The 15,967-nt window shown below is 56.2% G+C and overlaps 5 protein-coding genes across 5 annotated transcripts; 1 reads left to right on the top strand and 4 right to left on the bottom strand.

The window, feature by feature from the left end:
* The first annotated feature begins 6,168 nt into the window (after nt 1–6,168).
* Nucleotides 6,169–7,182, top strand: LOC116497318 (C-C motif chemokine 3-like). The gene is made up of 3 exons (XM_032201012.1): nt 6,169–6,299; nt 6,584–6,692; nt 6,874–7,182. The coding sequence occupies exons 1-3, from the start codon at nt 6,227–6,229 to the stop codon at nt 6,962–6,964; spliced, it is 273 nt and encodes a 90-aa protein (XP_032056903.1). The 5' UTR covers nt 6,169–6,226; the 3' UTR covers nt 6,965–7,182.
* Nucleotides 7,183–8,176: 994 nt separating this feature from the next.
* PHF7 (PHD finger protein 7) lies at nt 8,177–9,419 on the bottom strand. Its single transcript, XM_032201147.1, has 5 exons — nt 9,270–9,419; nt 8,843–8,967; nt 8,608–8,770; nt 8,413–8,519; nt 8,177–8,294 (listed from the first exon to the last, which is right to left on the bottom strand). The coding sequence occupies exons 1-5, from the start codon at nt 9,417–9,419 to the stop codon at nt 8,177–8,179; spliced, it is 663 nt and encodes a 220-aa protein (XP_032057038.1).
* A 785-nt stretch (nt 9,420–10,204) lies between these two features.
* On the bottom strand, nt 10,205–11,114 carry LOC116497370 (C-C motif chemokine 5-like). Its single transcript, XM_032201086.1, has 3 exons — nt 10,968–11,114; nt 10,574–10,682; nt 10,205–10,387 (listed from the first exon to the last, which is right to left on the bottom strand). Exons 1-3 carry the CDS (start codon nt 11,038–11,040, stop codon nt 10,297–10,299), a joined length of 273 nt encoding a protein of 90 aa, XP_032056977.1. The 5' UTR covers nt 11,041–11,114; the 3' UTR covers nt 10,205–10,296.
* Nucleotides 11,115–12,225: 1,111 nt separating this feature from the next.
* LOC116497409 (C-C motif chemokine 4-like) lies at nt 12,226–13,207 on the bottom strand. Its single transcript, XM_032201146.1, has 3 exons — nt 13,135–13,207; nt 12,683–12,800; nt 12,226–12,325 (listed from the first exon to the last, which is right to left on the bottom strand). The coding sequence occupies exons 1-3, from the start codon at nt 13,205–13,207 to the stop codon at nt 12,226–12,228; spliced, it is 291 nt and encodes a 96-aa protein (XP_032057037.1).
* A 1,017-nt stretch (nt 13,208–14,224) lies between these two features.
* On the bottom strand, nt 14,225–15,207 carry LOC116497385 (C-C motif chemokine 3-like). Its single transcript, XM_032201120.1, has 3 exons — nt 15,135–15,207; nt 14,884–14,998; nt 14,225–14,691 (listed from the first exon to the last, which is right to left on the bottom strand). Exons 1-3 carry the CDS (start codon nt 15,205–15,207, stop codon nt 14,586–14,588), a joined length of 294 nt encoding a protein of 97 aa, XP_032057011.1. The 3' UTR covers nt 14,225–14,585.
* Nucleotides 15,208–15,967: the final 760 nt, after the last annotated feature.

Raw genomic sequence — 15,967 nt, 5'->3', positions numbered from 1 at the left:
CCCAGACACATCCAGCGGACGGCCTCCTGTGCTGGGATGGCTCTTCTTGCAATCCCTGGTCCCCAGCAGCATGCTTGCCCAGTCTGCAGCACTGAATCAAACCCTTCTCCATTACTCCAGTCCTCAAGGTCATTATAATCTTTCTCTGTGATATCCTGGCCTCTTCTGGATTGATGATAGCATCTCATTCTGCCTCATCAGCAAATTTCCTTTGCGTTCTCCTGCTTTTTGTGCCAAGATCATTAATGCAAATGTTAAGCAGAATCATTTTTTTGAGGCAGAAACTCAAGGAACTGCACTGGTAGCCCCCCCTCAGTCTAACACTTCCCCTTCCAGCTGAAGCTACGACTGTGCCCCTTTCAGGCGGCTCCTCACCCGCTTCACATTACATATGCCAGTCACATCTTCCCCTCCTTAGCTAATAATTTACTGTGTGGCACCATTTCAAATGTCTCGCTGAAGCCCAGACAAGTGAGATCTACTGCATTTCCTTCGTCGCAAATATCTGTGAACTTATAAAAGGAAGCTATGAGGTTAGTGTTGGTCTGCGTCAGGACCAATACTGCGTGATGTACTGTCGATGTGTTGCACCTTGTGTAGTGCCTGAGGAGCTGCAGGAGAGGGGTTCAATGGAAGGCAAATGCTTGCAAAATACAAGATTATTCACATTAATCAGGGTTGGGGAAGACTAGGGTTTAACCAAGTTAGTTGACTGAGCAACATGCTAGCTGGTCACTGTTTTCAAATGCACTCAGGAGTCATTTGAAATACAGATTTCTGTATCTGTGGTCAAAAGAACTACAGCTACTTGGGGAAGAAGATGGCCTGTGGTATTTTTTTTTTTATTTATTATTTTATTTTTTCTTTTTTTCTGAGTTTATGGCCAGATTTTAAAGATATTTGCATCCTGAGTATCTGGCCCATGTGACATGGATGTCTTTGTTCTATTCCTCTTCCGTGACGTTCAGGTCCCCTAAATGCCATTGTCTTCAGAAAGTGAGACTTAACATCTTAATTTCTAGAGTTCATCTAAGGTGCTGCGAGTCCAAGGATTAAGCAAGATATTGAAGCGTATGAAGGATGGGACAGAAACTAATTCTCCAAAAGCCTTAATGTTGTTGTAGAAAGCAGCAGGATGATCTCCACGTGCCAAATTCAGCTCTGATCATTTTGACTCAGAGAAGGGGAGAGCCAACACAGAAGATGACGAGCCAGGTGATGAGTGGCTTGGAGATAGAAGATTGAAAAGAATGGGGCAAACAGATGAAGGGAGCTTAAAAAGAAACATTGAACATTGATTATTTACCCTTTCATGCAGGAGAAGAAAGGGATGTGGTTAAAACCATTTAAAGTGAGAAAAGGTATACTAGAAAGAAATATTTTGACACAAGGCATAATAAACATGAAACTGGCAGAAGGTCTCATAAAGGGCAAACAGTGGAGAACAAAGACGGAAGCAAGTGCATGGCTATGAGATAACCCCAGCTATGGAAGTTTAGATAATTTTTTATTTTTAGCCTGTTTTAATAGAAATGGGGCTTATGCAATCTGCTGTCTGGGTGCAGGAGGTAACAATACTTGGCGTCTGCAAACTCAAAACTGAAATCGCTTTTTGCAGTCAGACAACTTTTTTTTTTTTTTTTTTTTTTTTTTTTAAGTCCCAATGAAGCATTCATGTGGGCAGGCGCAGATATCTGCAGAGGCAGTGTCTGAGCCCTGTTGGCTCATCTCAATTGTGCAGAAGAGCTTTAGGTTTGTACCCATGGCAGACCAGAGTCCACCAGCTCTTGCAAAGCCGAAGCTGGCCCTGATGAGAACCAGCACCAGGGCTTTCCTCTGCCTGAGTGCAGAGGTGGAGGCAGGACTCCAGGTGCAAGCTGTGAGCTGCAGGACACAAAAAGCAGGCTGTGGGGCTGGGGAGGGGGTAAGCACTGTGTGAGGGCACAGGGGGAAGCTGTGGGTGCTGCCTGGAGGCAGTGGGGCAGAGAAAAGCTTCACACTGTGGCAAGAAGGTGCTTGTGGGCTGGCGAGTGAGCTTCTGGACTGTGTTTTGCTGTGCCCAAACCCTGCTATTTACAGAGGGATGTATTTATACTTAGTGAAGTAAAGTTCTTTCTTATGTAAATGCTTGCTCCTTGCATGTAGAATTTATTTATTTTTAAAGTGTATTTATTTTGCCTAAGGCACAAGGGATACCTGAGCCTCCCAAATCTTATTTTGGAGTCAATATGGGGAAAAGGGTGCAAGAAGCTGAGGCTGCAGCCCACTTGGGGTGAGGTCTGTTCCCTGGGGTGGTCTCCAGGCCTCCTGGCTGGAGAGCTGAGGGTAAGCCCTGGGATTTGGTGGGGCTGTGCTGGGTGGGTGGTGTGAGACCCACCTGCCTGCAGGGTGATGTTACCCTCCTTTTGTTGGGCCGTGCTCATCCCCTTGTGTTTTTCTCTAATGCATGCACACAGCTGTGCTGCAGCCTTCTGCCTGGGGAAGAGTATTTTTGCTCCTTTTGTTTTCTCTCTCTTCTAGCTATTGTAGAAGTCACTCAAATGGTGGGAGAACAGACATAACTTTGATCTAGGACAGTAGAAAAATCCTTGTTGTGGGTCTTTGTGCAGGCTGTGCCCTGGGATCCTCTGAGAGCGAAGGAGCATTCAAGGCTTTGCATCAAAAAGTTATCAGTGGGGATTGGTTTGGGAATTTAGCTTTGCTGAATTACCCCCATGAAACCATAAATGCAAGAGTCAGCGATACCTCGCTGCAGAGAGAGACTGTTTGGCTGATCTGTATTTTCCTTGTGCTTTCCAGCCACGGGACCTCTTTGCATAATTTTTATCAATGACAAGTGTCGCTTCCCAGACGGATGTTGCATAACGCCACGCGGTATTCTCTTTGCACTTGCATGGTATCGTGGTGTTGGCAGTTCCTTCCACATTTTTCTGCCTGTGGTTTCCTTGCTCTACAGATTTCCCTCTGTCTCATGCTGGAACACGGTGGAGGCGGAGGGGCTGCTCTTCTCCACTTGTTGCTATGGTTCTGGCAGCCTTTCCTGAAAGGGGTGCAAAGGGCATCCCTCTGCCCTGCCTCATGGTTGGAAATGCAGCCTGCTTCTGCCAGCTAGCAGGCATTTGTCCTCTGGGGAAGCTATGCAGAGCTGGGGAGGGCTTCCTAAAGCTGGCTGTGGGCTAAGGTCCTTGTCTCCTCTTCCAGTGGAGAGCTTGGGGACCAGAAGTCATGCGATCCTCTTTAAAATGGCCAAGACCATCCCTCATCCTCTATTTCAGTTTAAACGAATACCGTGACACTGTCCACCTTCCCTGTCTAACCAGGGCACCTTCTTGCTTCTCTCTTCTCTTCTTACCACTTTCTGAAATGTGCAGCCCTAAGAGGTGAGCTGTTCCCAGCTGCGGCCACCCCGGTGCTGAGTGAATTTGGAGATGAGCTCTGTCTGAGCCCTGTCCCTGCTGTGCTGAGGAAGCAGCCAGGGGCAACTCTCTGCATGTCCCCATGCCTCCTCTTGTCCCTCCACCTTGCCAGCTGCCTGCCATCCGTAATGACAGTCCCTCTGCTCTTAGCTGCATTCACAGCCCCTGGGGAGATGTTTTTAGATACTAATTCCCTCGTTTTCTTAGGAGATGCATGCAGGGCTGTGCCGGAAACATCTGATAATGGAAGACTAGTGTTATGTTGGCTCATCACTGGCTTTCTGCTACCTCTCCCGCTCCATGTGAGTTTGTTAATTGCCAGTGGTTCAGGAGGGGAAGTGCTGGAGCCTATTGGTTTAACACCTGCCTTCTCTACCTCTTCCTTACCCATTTGTTCTTTTTTCTATTCTCAACTGCATGCCTAACCTCTGCCACTAAATTCTAATTGTGTTGAGTACCTGGCCACAACCTCTTCTTTTGTTAACATGAAGATGAGCCAAAAAGACACTGCAATTTTGGCTAAGTGCTCACCTTCCTAACAAATAGTTTTTTTTTTTTGTTTTTTTTTTTTTTTCTTTTTTTTTTTCTCCTTTTTGTTCTTCAAATTGTTGTTCATAAAGCTGGGTCTTCTGGGCTGCTGCGTTCCTTGCAGGAATTCTGAAAGCTTCACTGACAAGAAGGCAAATTGTTTTCTTTCCTCACCCTGGCTTTTGAATTTCTCCTCTTTCTTTCCAAGATTAGAAAGTGGTCTGATTACAGATGACTTCTACCGCAGGAGAATTAAAACCAGAAGTAATTTCTTCACTCTCCCCTTAAATCAGTTCCTTATATTCAATTCCTTAAACATGCTTGAACACAAACTATCTATTTTTGCTGAGCTGCAATTTTGTGCAATTCATTGAAATATCCTCAATTCCAGTTAGAATAGGAACTACTACATCACTGTCCAGTAAGAAGTTCCATCCGGCCGTTGTCTAAATGGAGAACTGAAAGCCCGACCAATCATTTCTGCAGTAAGGAGGAAACATTTTCACCATTTCCATCAAAAATAATCTTTGCTATTGTGAGATCTCTCTCTTGTTTCTAACAGATGACTGGGTTTAGCAGTAACCATACAAAAGCCTATGCACAGAGGTGATTGTGCTTCTACTTTTTGTTGTGCTTGTCTTGGTTTCCCTGGATTTCTGTGCTGTGGGATGTTCCTTTACCACCATCCTTACTGTTGCTACTCCTGCTTGTCCCTTGCCAAGCAGAAAGCTTGGTGTGGTGAAAGGCCAGGCCTGCATGGGGCTTGCATGCAATGTGGTGATCTTTGGCATGTAACATGGTGATATTACTAAAAGAAACAATTGTGGTCTCTTCTCTTCTTCTGATACCTCCTGTTCAACCAGTGCTGGCCCTGAGGGATGTGTCCTTTGGGCAGGGAAAGGCTCTGTGAGGAGCAAGGGGCGGGTGGTGGAGGCTGAGGGTTGTGTGGCGGCCTGCTGGGGAACGCATGGAGCACTGTGGGCACGGCTGGAAAAAAAGAGGAGGGCAGGAAAAAAAAGGAGGAAATTGCAAGTTTTGCAGTTCCTTCTGGGTGTCCAGCCACTGAGGCATTGGGATTTACTCTTGGAGATTGCAGATGTTGCCACTTTTCAGTCATGTTGCAATGGCCTTGAGGTTTCATCTGCGAGGCTGTGATGAGCTGGCATCAACGGGTGCAGGCAGAGCTTCTCCTCCCTCCAGCTCCTGCTCTGTCTCCTCTCCGAGGCTGGTGTATTTACTTTTTTGAGACTAGACTGGTACAGGGGGGTTGAACTGGGATGAAATTGTCCATTTTGTGAAAATGTGGGCTAGCAGGAACTGCAATACCTTGATCTCAGGAGGCTGCAGACCACAGCCCAAACTGAAACCCGTGGGTGCAGAGGTGCATGTCCCCTGTTTGTCCCAGGCACAGGGAGGGTGACAGACCAGGCTGCGGCCTGAGAACGCTACTGTGGTCCTGGAGCAGCGTGACAGAGCCTGGGCCCTACAGGCCGCCTGGTTCTCCATGTCTCTGCAAGCTTCCAGCATGAGAATGCAGTTTGTGACAGGAAAAGGGACAAATGTGAGACTCCCCATGACTTCCAGGTCAACCCAACCTTGTGTCTATGTTATCTTTCCTTTCCTAGATGTCTGACAAAGAGCCTCTGTTATCAGAGGTGAATGCACGTGCGATGCGCCATTTTGGAGCTAGCTCTGTAGCCCCGCTGTGACCTGTGGAGCAGGTTGAAAAGTGCTGCTTGTGGCAAAACCGTGGATAAGTTTGGATTTTCCACCTGGCAGTAGTGATGGTGGCTGGATTTACGTGACATGGCATCTGGGCTGGGTTCAGTGACCTTCAGCAGAGCAGCTCTGCTGCCCCTGGGCACAGTGGTGATGCTGGGGCTGTGAAAAAGCAAATCCCTGCCTGGAGTATGCTGGCTGCCTGCCTGGGATTCCCATCAGAGCTCCAGATGTGGAGCCCCATGTCCCAGCCAGGCTCTCATCATGGGGCTTCAGTTCGTCCCCAACGAGCACCAAAATGCAATCCGAAAGCAGTGGTCCTGTGGCTGGCGCTTCCCCTTTTGCAGCTTCCTCGCCTTCTCCAGCTCAGCAAAAATCGGGTATCCTTACATAATTTCCTTGGTATGATGCACTCATCTTTTTTCCTTGAAACCGTGTACCCGCCCAGTCGCCAGAGGATAAAAGACGGCAGCAGCAGCAGGGACCAAGCATCCTGCAGAGGAGAGCCCTGCAGCCACCCCAGCTCCAGCCCTGCTTGCCATCTGCTTGGTCCCTGCAGCACCATGAAGGTCTCCGCAGCTGTCCTGGCCGCTCTCCTCCTCCTGGCCCTCTGCTCCCCAGCTGTGGCCCATCTTGGTAAGTCTGGGTGTCACTGTGTCCCCCTGGGGCTGGGTGCCCCATCCCCATAAGGCAGCTTCTGGAGCAGATGGAGAGCCCCATCCCCCTTCCCATGGATGGGACCCTCGTGGTGGGGTGCGGGTGGTTGCCACCAGTGCTGGGGCTCAGCCTGAGGGATGGCATCTCCGGGGGTCTGTCCTTGGGGGATGCAACACGAGGGGGGGACGGGTGATGGCAAGTCCTTGGGTGGAGCACTGGCTGTAGTGCAGGTTTTAATGAGCTCTGTTTTTCTGCCCCCACAGATGGCGTCCCCACCACCTGCTGCTTCAGCTACCAGCAGCGCCCCGTCCCGCGTAACCTCATCGCCTCTGCCTACATCACCAGCAGCAACTGCAGCCAGCCCGGGGTGATGTGAGTACCCTTCATTCCTGGGGTTTGGGGTGCAATGGCCAGGGCAGAGCCCTGTGCATCGCCGGGAGGGGGACAGGGGACGGGAACGTGGCTGGGGACATGCGGGGTGCTGCTGGCAGGACCCAGCTCCGGCCCCCTGCTGCCCCCTCCCAGCATCCTGACGCTGGTTTTCTCCCTGCAGCCTGGTCACCAAGAAGGGGAGGGAGATATGCGCGGACCCCCAGGCTGCCTGGGTGAAGGCACACCTGAAGCACTTTGTGAAGAAAAACTGACCCTTCCCTGCTGCTGCTGCCCCCCGGTGGGCTTAGTCCCCCGCACCAACATGCAACGGAGTACTTGAACTGCATCTTTCTTCAACGGAAAATTTATTCTATTTAACTTATTTAAGTTAAATTAATTGAATTAAATGTATATTTTTTTTTTGCTATAAAAAGGGAAAATACAAAAATAATTTAAAATGTGTCACCATGCCTTTCAAGAAGGAGCCTGTATTTCTGATGTCTAATTAAAGTGTTTAGATTATAAAACCCCTTTGTTTGTCTCTGAACTCCCTGCCATAGCGCTTCGCCCTTCCCTGGTTGGGCTCAGCTCCTGCAGAGCAACCCCTGACCTCAGCACATCCCCACCGGGTGCTGTTGGAACTTTGTCTTGGGGTCCTGACACCAGCTCCTTGATGGGAAACAGCCCCTGCAGTACAGACAGGAGGGTCAGGGCCATTGCGGCTGCTCTGCCCTGCGGTGCTCAGGCACATCAGCAAACCCACCTGTGATGTTTCACCTTTTATTAGGGACATCCTCCGGGGTTGTTGGTCAGTGGATGGGAGGTGACCGAGGGGCTTTCTGTGGGCTGGGAGGGCAGCTGGGTGCTGGGACGACCTTGCAGCATCCCAGCCTCGTGTTCTAGACCTGAACTCCCAGAAGCCGGGGTGCTGCACGTGGGTCCCTGCGCCGGGGATGTGGGGTCTGGGTTGGCTGCTCCAGGTGACACCGAGGGGGCTGCAAGGGGCAGGGAGATGAGCACAAGCTCCATCCATCACACCCTTGTGCCCATCTCCTGGTCCCGTGGCTGGGATTTCTCTCCAGGGCAGGTGACCATGGTGGCCACGTGTCTATGGGGATGTCCCTCAGCTGCAGCTCTCACCGGTGCACGTGTCGGCGCAGTCACTGCACTCCCAGGAGCTGATGTCCTCCCCGATGTCGGAGCAGAGCTGATGGGTCCCGCAGGAGCCACAGGAGCTGCAGAGCAGCAACCTCCAGGGCCTGGGGGACCGATGGCACTGATGTCCCATGGTCACCAAGGGTCCCAGGGCTGTGGGGTGCCAGCCCTGGTGGCATCCATCCTGCTCCCACCCCAGCAGATGGGGCTGAGCTGCCAGCATGCACTGTGTGCCGTGCTGAGCTCAGCACCCTGGGGAACCTCCGTCCCAGCCTGAAGGAGGAGACAAAAGCGTTATCTCCTCACTGTGGGGACGGGGCCTCTGCCACTCACCCCGTGTCCTCTGATTGCTCCCGTCCCACTGGGCACAGGCACTGGCTGGCGTCGCAGGAGCTGTGCCGCTGGTAATGCTCCTCGAAAGCCCCGTCCTCCTCCCAGGCAGCGTCCCTGCGGGAGTCGGGGACAGCTCAGTCCCGGGAGGATGAGGGGGACCCTGGAGAGGCAGGAGGGGACTGGTTTGGGGCTCATTGTGGAGCCAGACAGAGGCAGGGAGAGGGATGCTGACCTGTCGGGGATTTTGATGCCCAGGCGAAACATCTCCTCCTGGAAGGTCTGCACGTCCTGGCAGAGCGGGCAGCGGAAATGGTGCAGGGCCGAGCTCAGCGCCTGGCCCTGGGGCAGGGGTGGCATCAGTAGGGTGGGAGGGTCCCACGTACCCCCCCCACAGGTTTGGGTGATGCTGGGGGGCGATGCCACCCACCTGGATGCAGCGGCGGTGGAACCAGGCGCTGGTGCAGACGGGACAAACCAGGGTGTTGTAGCAGGGCCGCTTCGCCACCACCTCCAGGCAGATGACACACAGGCTGTGGCCCCGCTGCGGCGCTCGCAGCCGCTGTGCCGGCCGGTGCTGCCAGCAAAAGGACCTGGGGGACAGGGCTGGCAGCTCAGCTCCCTGCTCCATCCCTCCTCCAGCCCCGCGGGGTGCCCGCACTCACTTGAACTCCCCGAAAAACTGAGAGACGCAGCCCCGCTCGATGCCGCAGGGGAAGTGGAAGTTTCGGGGACATCTCCGGACCTGGCAGGTGACCGAGGCGCCCCGCTGCCAGCAGATGCAGCACGTCTGGGGACAGCAGGAGGGTGGCTGCCATCAGCGCAGGGCTCCCGGGGTGCTCAGGAAGCCCGTGCCCCGCAGAGCCCGGTGACATTTTGGTGGGCCACCTGGCTGGGGACACCGCACCACTGATAAAACCTTAACCCCATAACCCTTAACCCCTTTGAGCGTTCTCAAAATGCTCAGGTTTTGAGGGAAAGAGACTTTTTTTGGACAAACAAGGCTGTGGTGAGCTGTTTGCAGCCGGCTGCTGGAGCATCCCAACCCAGGGGCACAGGGACCGAGGTGGGGACACGTCCCCCCCGCCTCACCTTCTGTGCCACCCGCTGCAGCTCCCGGTGGATGTCGGGGAAGAGGAAGCCGAAGAAACCCTCTCCGTCAGCCCCTCGCTGGCTCAGCCCGCTGGCGTGGTACTGCAAGAGGGAGCCGGGGGTGTGTATGGGATGGGCAGCCGCTGGCATGGGGTCGGGGGCTGAACCCCCTGGGGGCTCACCAGGCAGTTCTCGTGGATGCAGAGCCCGTCCTGCTGGCACGTCTGCCCAAACACCTCAGGGTCACCGTCTGCCCGCTGGCACAGCCTGCACACTGCCATGGGGACGGTGGCATTGTCACCACCAGTGCCGTGCCGGGTGGGCCCAGAGGGGTGACAGCAGCATATGGGGGAGGGCTGGGGGAGAGGCAAACCCCTTACGGGGATGCTCTGCGCTCACCTTCCTCCTCAGGAACATGCCGCTTCTTTTTTGGGGGGGACGGCACCTGAGGGGACCCTGCCAGCACCCTGAGTGGGGCTGTGGGACTGAGGGGGCCGGCTGGGGGGGGTTGTGGCACCCTGTGGCACCGGGGTCTCAGCTCCATCACCGCATGGGGCCGTGGGGAAGTCGGTGGGGTCAGGAACCGTCCCCTTCCTTGTCCCCACAGTTTTGGGGACAAGAAGGGGAGCCGAGCTGGTGGCAGCGCCCTGCACTGGGGGGCGGGGGGGGTGATGGGTGTGTGACACGGCCCCGCGCATTGTGATGGAGCACTGAGGAACCCCAGGGGAGGTGACGTGGTGGTGATGTCAGGATGAGCAGAGCCACGACACGGGGGGCTGAGCGTGCTGGGGGGGCCCTGAGGGACAGGGACCCCATGTCGGGATGCCAGCATCACCCCACAGGGCCCGGCTCCCATCCAGGTGGTATAGCAGGGAGATGAGAGCCAAACAAAGGATTTTGCAGGCCAAGCACTTTATTTAGGCATCAGAGCCCCCGACTCTTGACAAGCATTTTGATGTCTTCTCCATCGTCTTTGTAATTTGACTTTGTTAGCAGCTGTGGGGGTGGCAGCAGCAGCAGGGAAGGGTCAGTTTTTCTTCACAAAGTGCTTCAGGTGTGCCTTCACCCAGGCGGCCTGGGGGTCCGCGCATATCTTCCTCCCATTCTTGGTGACCAGGCTGCAGGGAGAAAACCAGCGTTAGGATGCTGGGGGGGGCAGCAGGGGGCCGGAGCTGGGTCCTGCCAGCAGCACCCCGCATGTCCCCAGCCATGTTCCCGTCCCCTGTCCCCCTCCCGGCGATGCACAGGGCTCTGCCCTGGCCATTGCACCCCAAACCCCAGGAATGAAGGGTTTGAATGCTCACATCACCGCTCGCAGGTTGCAGCTGCTGCTGCTGATGTAGTAAGAGGTGATGTGCCTACGTGGGACAGGGCGCTGCTGGTAGCTGAAGCAGCAGGTGGTGGGGACGCCATCTGTGGGGGCAGAGAAACAGATTTCATTGAGACCCCACTCTACAGCCAGTGCTCCACCCAAGGACTTGCCATCACCCGTCCTCCCCTCGTGTTGCGTCCCCCAAGGACAGACCCCTGGAGATGCCATCCCTCAGGCTGAGCCCCAGCACTGGTGGCAACCACCCGCACCCCACCACGAGGGTCCCATCCATGGGAAGGGGGATGGGGCTCTCCATCTGCCCCAGAAGCTGCCTTATGGGGATGGGGCTCCCAGCCCCAGGGGGACACAGTGACACCCAGACTTACTGAGTTGGGCCACAGCTGGGGAGCAGAGGGCCAGGAGGAGGAGAGCGGCCAGGACAGCTGCGGAGACCTTCATGGTGCTGAGGGGGCCGAGCGGATGGCAAGCAGGGCTGGAGGTGGCTGCGGGGCTCTCCTCTGCACAATTCTCAGCCCCTGCTTCTGCCTTTTATCCTATGGCCACTGGGCAAGCGCAGAAAAGGATGCATACATTGTTCCTAGGAAATTATGTCAGGACACCCGATTTTTGCTGAGAAAGCCTGAGTTTTGGAGAAGAAATGCTGATTTTTGGAGAAAGCGAGGAAGCTGCAAAAGGGGAAGTGCCAGCCACAGGAGCACTGCTTTCGGATTCCATTTTGATGCTCGCTGGGGATGAACTGGGGCCCAAAGCCCTGTGGTGAGAGCCAGGCTGGGACACGGGGCTCTACGGATGGAGCCCCGATGGGAATCGGGTGGATCAAGGCTGCTCCATCCTCCCTGTGCTCAACCAGCTCTAAAGCATCTGTGGTTTCCATCACTTGGAGCGTAAGGACTTTGGTGACAGAGTGCCCACCACCCCACAGTCCCGTATCTTTTGTCCTGGCAGCAGGCTGCTGAGCACCCGATGTCCCCGTTACCACCTTGGGGTGGTGGAGGGGCTCTGGTGGGAAGGGAAGGATTGTCCCCGCCTGGTGCTGGCGACTGCCAGGCTCCAGAAGGAGCAGGGCCACCCCGGGGTGCCCATCTGCAAGGGCCCTGCTGGGGCTAAGGGACGGTGCCAAGCCCCCAGGCTCTGTCCTTCTGCAGCCACCAGTGTTTAACTCCCAGCTCCCTCCTGAGGAAAGCAACAACCTCCCCCCCCCAAGTCCTCAAAATCCAACTTTTCTCCTCTGTCTGCCTAAATTCACATCCCACGGGGCATCCTCAGCGTCCTTAAACCCACAATGGGGTAGGGACAGCTCAATGTGGGGGGGGGGGGGGGCTACAGGGCCAGCCTTCACCCCCTTGGTTTCACTGCCCCACTGACACCTTCTGGGCAGTTCCCGGTCCCCATGGGGATGCCAAACCCCTCCCCATACCCCTCTTTCCTCCAGCAGGATTTAAGTCTCACTCCAGTTCAGGACAGGGCTCTTTATTAAGGCAACCAAGGTCTGTACACGGGTGTGGAGAGGAACAGAGGGGAGACGAAGGCAGCAGGGGCTGGGGCCGGCCCCATGGGTTAACGAGGCACCACGGGCAGGTAGCGGCGAGGCACAAATAAATAGGGTGCATGGCGGTGGTGGCTTCACGCCGAGGCGTTGCTCAGATTCTGTCCCTTCAGGTACTGCTGGAACCAGGGCTCCATGGGGTCCACGCAGACCTTCGTCCCCTTCAGCAGCTCCACTCTGGGGGCAGAAGGGTGGTGTTAGATGCGGTGACTCTCCCTCTGTCCTCATGACCCCCCTCCCCCCCAAAATGCTGACTTTGGGCATCTTAAATTTCTTATAAACCCCGGCTTCCTTCCCATTTTTATCGGTGAAACAGGGGGTTGGGGTTGCAGGGACATTTGGAAGAAAGAGGGAAGGGGGGGGCACATCTCACACAGCACCCGGGGCGGGGTGGGTGTGTGACTCATTTTGGGGTGTCCCTGATGGCAGGTGAAGCCTCAGGGAGGGTGGGCGAGTGAGGGTGAGGAGCGTGGTGGGGAGGAAGACTGGGGGAGGGAGATTGGGGGAGGAAGGCCGGGGGACCTGGGCACTCACCTCACGGCTCTGCGGGAGCAGTTTGGGAGCGTCTTCTCGTAGCTCCGGATGAGCGAGGCAGGGATTTTCTTCTTGACGAACATATCCTTGTAGCAGCATTTGGAGTGGGGGCTGCGGACTGAGAGCAGACAGGGCTTGGTGCTGTCCCCAGGGGTGTCGCTGCTCCCCAAGCACCTTCCTGCTCCCCCTGCTCCAAGGGTCCCCGGAGTGTCCCCAGCTCCGTGGCTTTGCCCCAGTGATGGACCCCTCTGGTTCTGCCCATCAGGAAAGCCCCAGGAATGAGCCCCTTCCCCTGGGGCATGCCCAGACCCCTCGGCACCTGCTGAAGCTGTGCCTGAGCCTATTTTGGCTCCATTTAACAGGAACGGGACACCTCCAGCACCCCAACTCCCCAACAGGAGCATCGCCAAAGCTGCGCCCCCGACCCCAAACAGCTCCGTGTCGGTACTTACAGGATAAGCCCCAGCTTTCAGTCCAGACAGCAGCGAGCAGCAGGGCGACCAGGGTCAGGGAGAAGAGCTTCATATCCAACCTGGCTTTATCAGTTTCAGCGACCCGTAGCTCTTGCTTGTTTCGGGGCTATGGTGAGCTACCTGCCTCTCCTGCCTGCGCCTCAGCGTTATAAAGCCCCCGGGCAGCATTTCCATGACACCCCGGGACTCTCCCCGGTGGAAGAACTGCTCATCGGTGTTCATAAAGGGCAAGTGGTGAATGGAAATTCCTCCCTCTGGCCGGTGCTGCTCCAGCCCCTGCTCACACCCAACCTACAGCGCAGGACGGCTGGAAATTCTGGTGAGGAGCCACAGCTCTGCGCCACCGGTGATGCGCTGGGGACAGCGATCTATTTTGGGTTCGGCTGCTGCCACTGTGACAAACCACACAGGATGATGCTTGCACTCAGCAAAGCCCTGGGAGGGCTTCTTTTCAAAAACCATCCTGGCTGCGATGCTGCTCTTGCTGTTCTTCACGGGGGCGTGTGGCTTCCACCAGCCCACCCGAGACCCCGTGGCTGAGTGTTGGCTGCCCACGGCGGGGGCTGTGCCACCCGTGGTGCCGCCCGTGGTGGTGGCCGTGCCCATCGCATCTCCTCGTGACAGCCCTGGAGTGGGGGCTGGCACCGAGGCCAGATCCTGCACCCTGAGGGGCAGCTCTGGTTGAATTTTGGCCGGGGTCTCCACAGGGACAGCTGGTGGATGAGCACGGGAAGCCCCCTCCTTGCAGGTTGGCACCGACCCGGCGCTGTGCCCACCTCTCACCCCTCTTACTGGTGGCTTCCCCAAAGCCCACATGGATACTTCTTGACCCCGTGCACCCCCTGAATCCCTCTCCCCCTTCTCCCACCCCCAGGACGCATCAGGAATGGCCAGGACTTCATCTCTTCCCAGCGCTTTAGCGAGTCCAATGCTCACAGATGTTCTTTTGCACCCAGAGAAAGCCAAGAGGTGGACCTTGCCTGCTCCCCAGACACTTCAGAGCCAGATGTTTGTGTGTACAAAGTTCCCTTTAATTCCATCACCGCGCCGTACAAAAAAAAAGGGTGAAGCTATTCCCTCTTAACCCCTATGCTGCAGGAAGCCTGGTGAGCGCCGTGCCACCGACCCGCCGGTGCTGCCACCCGCAAAGCAGTTGTCCCCTGCCTGAGACCCCGTCCTGCCTTGGTCCCAGGGTGGGGGACAGTGAAAGATACAGGAGGTACGGAGCAGCCTGTGTGCAGAGCTCCAGGGTTTGGGCATCCCAGTGGGACGCTGGATCCGGGGATGGAAAAAAAAAAACAAAGAGGTGAGTGCTGGTCAGCCTGGAGCTGGGCATGGGGCCACGATGCGCCACGTTGCCCCTTGTGTCCCCATGGCCACCTCTGCCACGGGGTCACCCTGGAGGGCCCCGCGGGGTTCCCATGGCCGCACTAGCTGGGGATGGAGAAGGAGCTGACTGGGAAGCTCTGCTGGTACCTCTTCACCCAGGCCCTGCCCGCCTGGGCGCAGATCTCCTTGCCGCTCTTCACCTTGAAGCTGTGCAGAGAGAAGCAAAAGGCTTAGAGGGGACGCACTACAGGGCTGCAGGGCTCAATTTTGGGGGAGCTCGGAGATGCCTCATGCCCCATCCCACCCCTGGGCAGTGCAGGAGCAGCTCTGGCCACCAAAAAGAAAGAAGCAGCAATGCCTGCATCCCTCGGTGCTGCCCGAGGGGCAGGGGGTACTCACATCACCGCCTGGTGCGGGCACTCTGGGCTGGTGGCGTAGCAGGAGATGACGTTGTCCCTCTTGATTCGTCTCGTCTGGAAGTTGAAGCAGCACTTGTCGGGCACAGCCGGGGCTCCTGGGGGGACAGCGAGAGCTCAGCTCAGCCTGGAGGTCCCCAGCTCCAGTTTGCATGAAGCAAACCCACCCCCATGCACCCCCTCCCTCTTTTCTGGGTTCCCCCCGTCCCCAGTCTCCCAGGTGGCCGTGCTCACTCTGGGCCAGGCTCTGGTAGCAAAGCATGATGAGGAGGAGGAGGACGCAGAAGGCCCCGGCTGCCTTGGCCATGCTGGGCTGCAGGAGGGCTGCGGGCTGCTCCGTGCTCCCTCCTGCTTGGGACGGGGCTGCTTTTATGGGGCTGCTTCCAGTGGGGCCAGCAGTTGCATAGACAGGGGGAGGACCTGGTTCCTGGCCATGTCCCAAAGCACAGAGGGTGGGCGATTTCCTTCCTCTCCCAAGGAGGAAAAACTGCTCCCAGAACCCAATGGGGTTGGGATTTTCCAAACTCCTGCCTCTGGCATTGGGGCTAATGGGTGGGTTGCTCCCCGAGTTTGGCTCCACACCCCAATTCCCAGGCGGGTTGCAGGGCACATAGGGCAGGACGGCATCTAGGAGCCCAGCAGGGTGCTGGCAGCTGGACCCGCTCCCCGTGGACATCACATCTGGGAGCAGCAGCCCTGTGTCCATGGGAGCAGAGCAGATGTCTGTGTCCCATTGCCGTGCATCCCAGCATGGGGGCCGATGGCCAACCCCGGTGCCAGAATCCCAGAAAGCCATAGGGAAACAGCCTCTGACCAGCTGCAGAAGGAATATACGTGGCTCCTGCTGTTGTTTTTTTTTTTTTTGGGAGAGGGGATGGGCTGTGACATTCTTGGCTGTGACAAGCTGGGAAACAGCAGAGGCCAGACTGGGACCTCCCCAGGGGGTTTTGCCTGCCCCAGCTGTCCGAACCCCCCCCCCTCCCAGCCTAGACAAATCCCAGAGCTCCTCTTCCAGCAGCTGACAGCTGGTGGGCGGTGGGCTGCAACCCACCTCCGCACATCCCCGT

Source organism: Aythya fuligula, chromosome 20 (genome assembly GCF_009819795.1).
Source record: "Aythya fuligula isolate bAytFul2 chromosome 20, bAytFul2.pri, whole genome shotgun sequence".
In the NCBI taxonomy this organism is placed as follows: domain Eukaryota; kingdom Metazoa; phylum Chordata; class Aves; order Anseriformes; family Anatidae; genus Aythya; species Aythya fuligula.
This window is presented reverse-complemented; position numbering and strand designations above follow the sequence as displayed.

Bases quoted from the DNA above. Each gene is read 5' to 3' on its own strand.
- LOC116497370 (XM_032201086.1), bottom strand. From the start codon at position 11,040: ATGAAGGTCTCCGCAGCTGTCCTGGCCGCTCTCCTCCTCCTGGCCCTC. The intron at 10,683-10,967 runs GTAAGTCTGGGT...CTGCCCCCACAG, and splicing joins CCCAGCTGTGGCCCAACTCA to ATGGCGTCCCCACCACCTGC. The intron at 10,388-10,573 runs GTGAGCATTCAA...TTCTCCCTGCAG, and splicing joins TGCAACCTGCGAGCGGTGAT to CCTGGTCACCAAGAATGGGA.
- LOC116497318 (XM_032201012.1), top strand. From the start codon at position 6,227: ATGAAGGTCTCCGCAGCTGTCCTGGCCGCTCTCCTCCTCCTGGCCCTC. The intron at 6,300-6,583 runs GTAAGTCTGGGT...CTGCCCCCACAG, and splicing joins CCCAGCTGTGGCCCATCTTG to ATGGCGTCCCCACCACCTGC. The intron at 6,693-6,873 runs GTGAGTACCCTT...TTCTCCCTGCAG, and splicing joins TGCAGCCAGCCCGGGGTGAT to CCTGGTCACCAAGAAGGGGA.
- PHF7 (XM_032201147.1), bottom strand. From the start codon at position 9,419: ATGCCAGCGGCTGCCCATCCCATACACACCCCCGGCTCCCTCTTGCAG. The intron at 8,520-8,607 runs GTGGGTGGCATC...CCCCTGCCCCAG, and splicing joins TCCACCGCCGCTGCATCCAG to GGCCAGGCGCTGAGCTCGGC. The intron at 8,295-8,412 runs GTCAGCATCCCT...CGACTCCCGCAG, and splicing joins GGCATCAAAATCCCCGACAG to GGACGCTGCCTGGGAGGAGG.
- LOC116497409 (XM_032201146.1), bottom strand. From the start codon at position 13,207: ATGAAGCTCTTCTCCCTGACCCTGGTCGCCCTGCTGCTCGCTGCTGTC. The intron at 12,801-13,134 runs GTAAGTACCGAC...GTCTGCTCTCAG, and splicing joins TGAAAGCTGGGGCTTATCCT to TCCGCAGCCCCCACTCCAAA. The intron at 12,326-12,682 runs GTGAGTGCCCAG...TTCTGCCCCCAG, and splicing joins TGCTCCCGCAGAGCCGTGAG to AGTGGAGCTGCTGAAGGGGA.
- LOC116497385 (XM_032201120.1), bottom strand. From the start codon at position 15,207: ATGGCCAAGGCAGCCGGGGCCTTCTGCGTCCTCCTCCTCCTCATCATG. The intron at 14,999-15,134 runs GTGAGCACGGCC...CTGTCCCCCCAG, and splicing joins CTACCAGAGCCTGGCCCAGA to GAGCCCCGGCTGTGCCCGAC. The intron at 14,692-14,883 runs GTGAGTACCCCC...CTCTCTGCACAG, and splicing joins TGCCCGCACCAGGCGGTGAT to CTTCAAGGTGAAGAGCGGCA.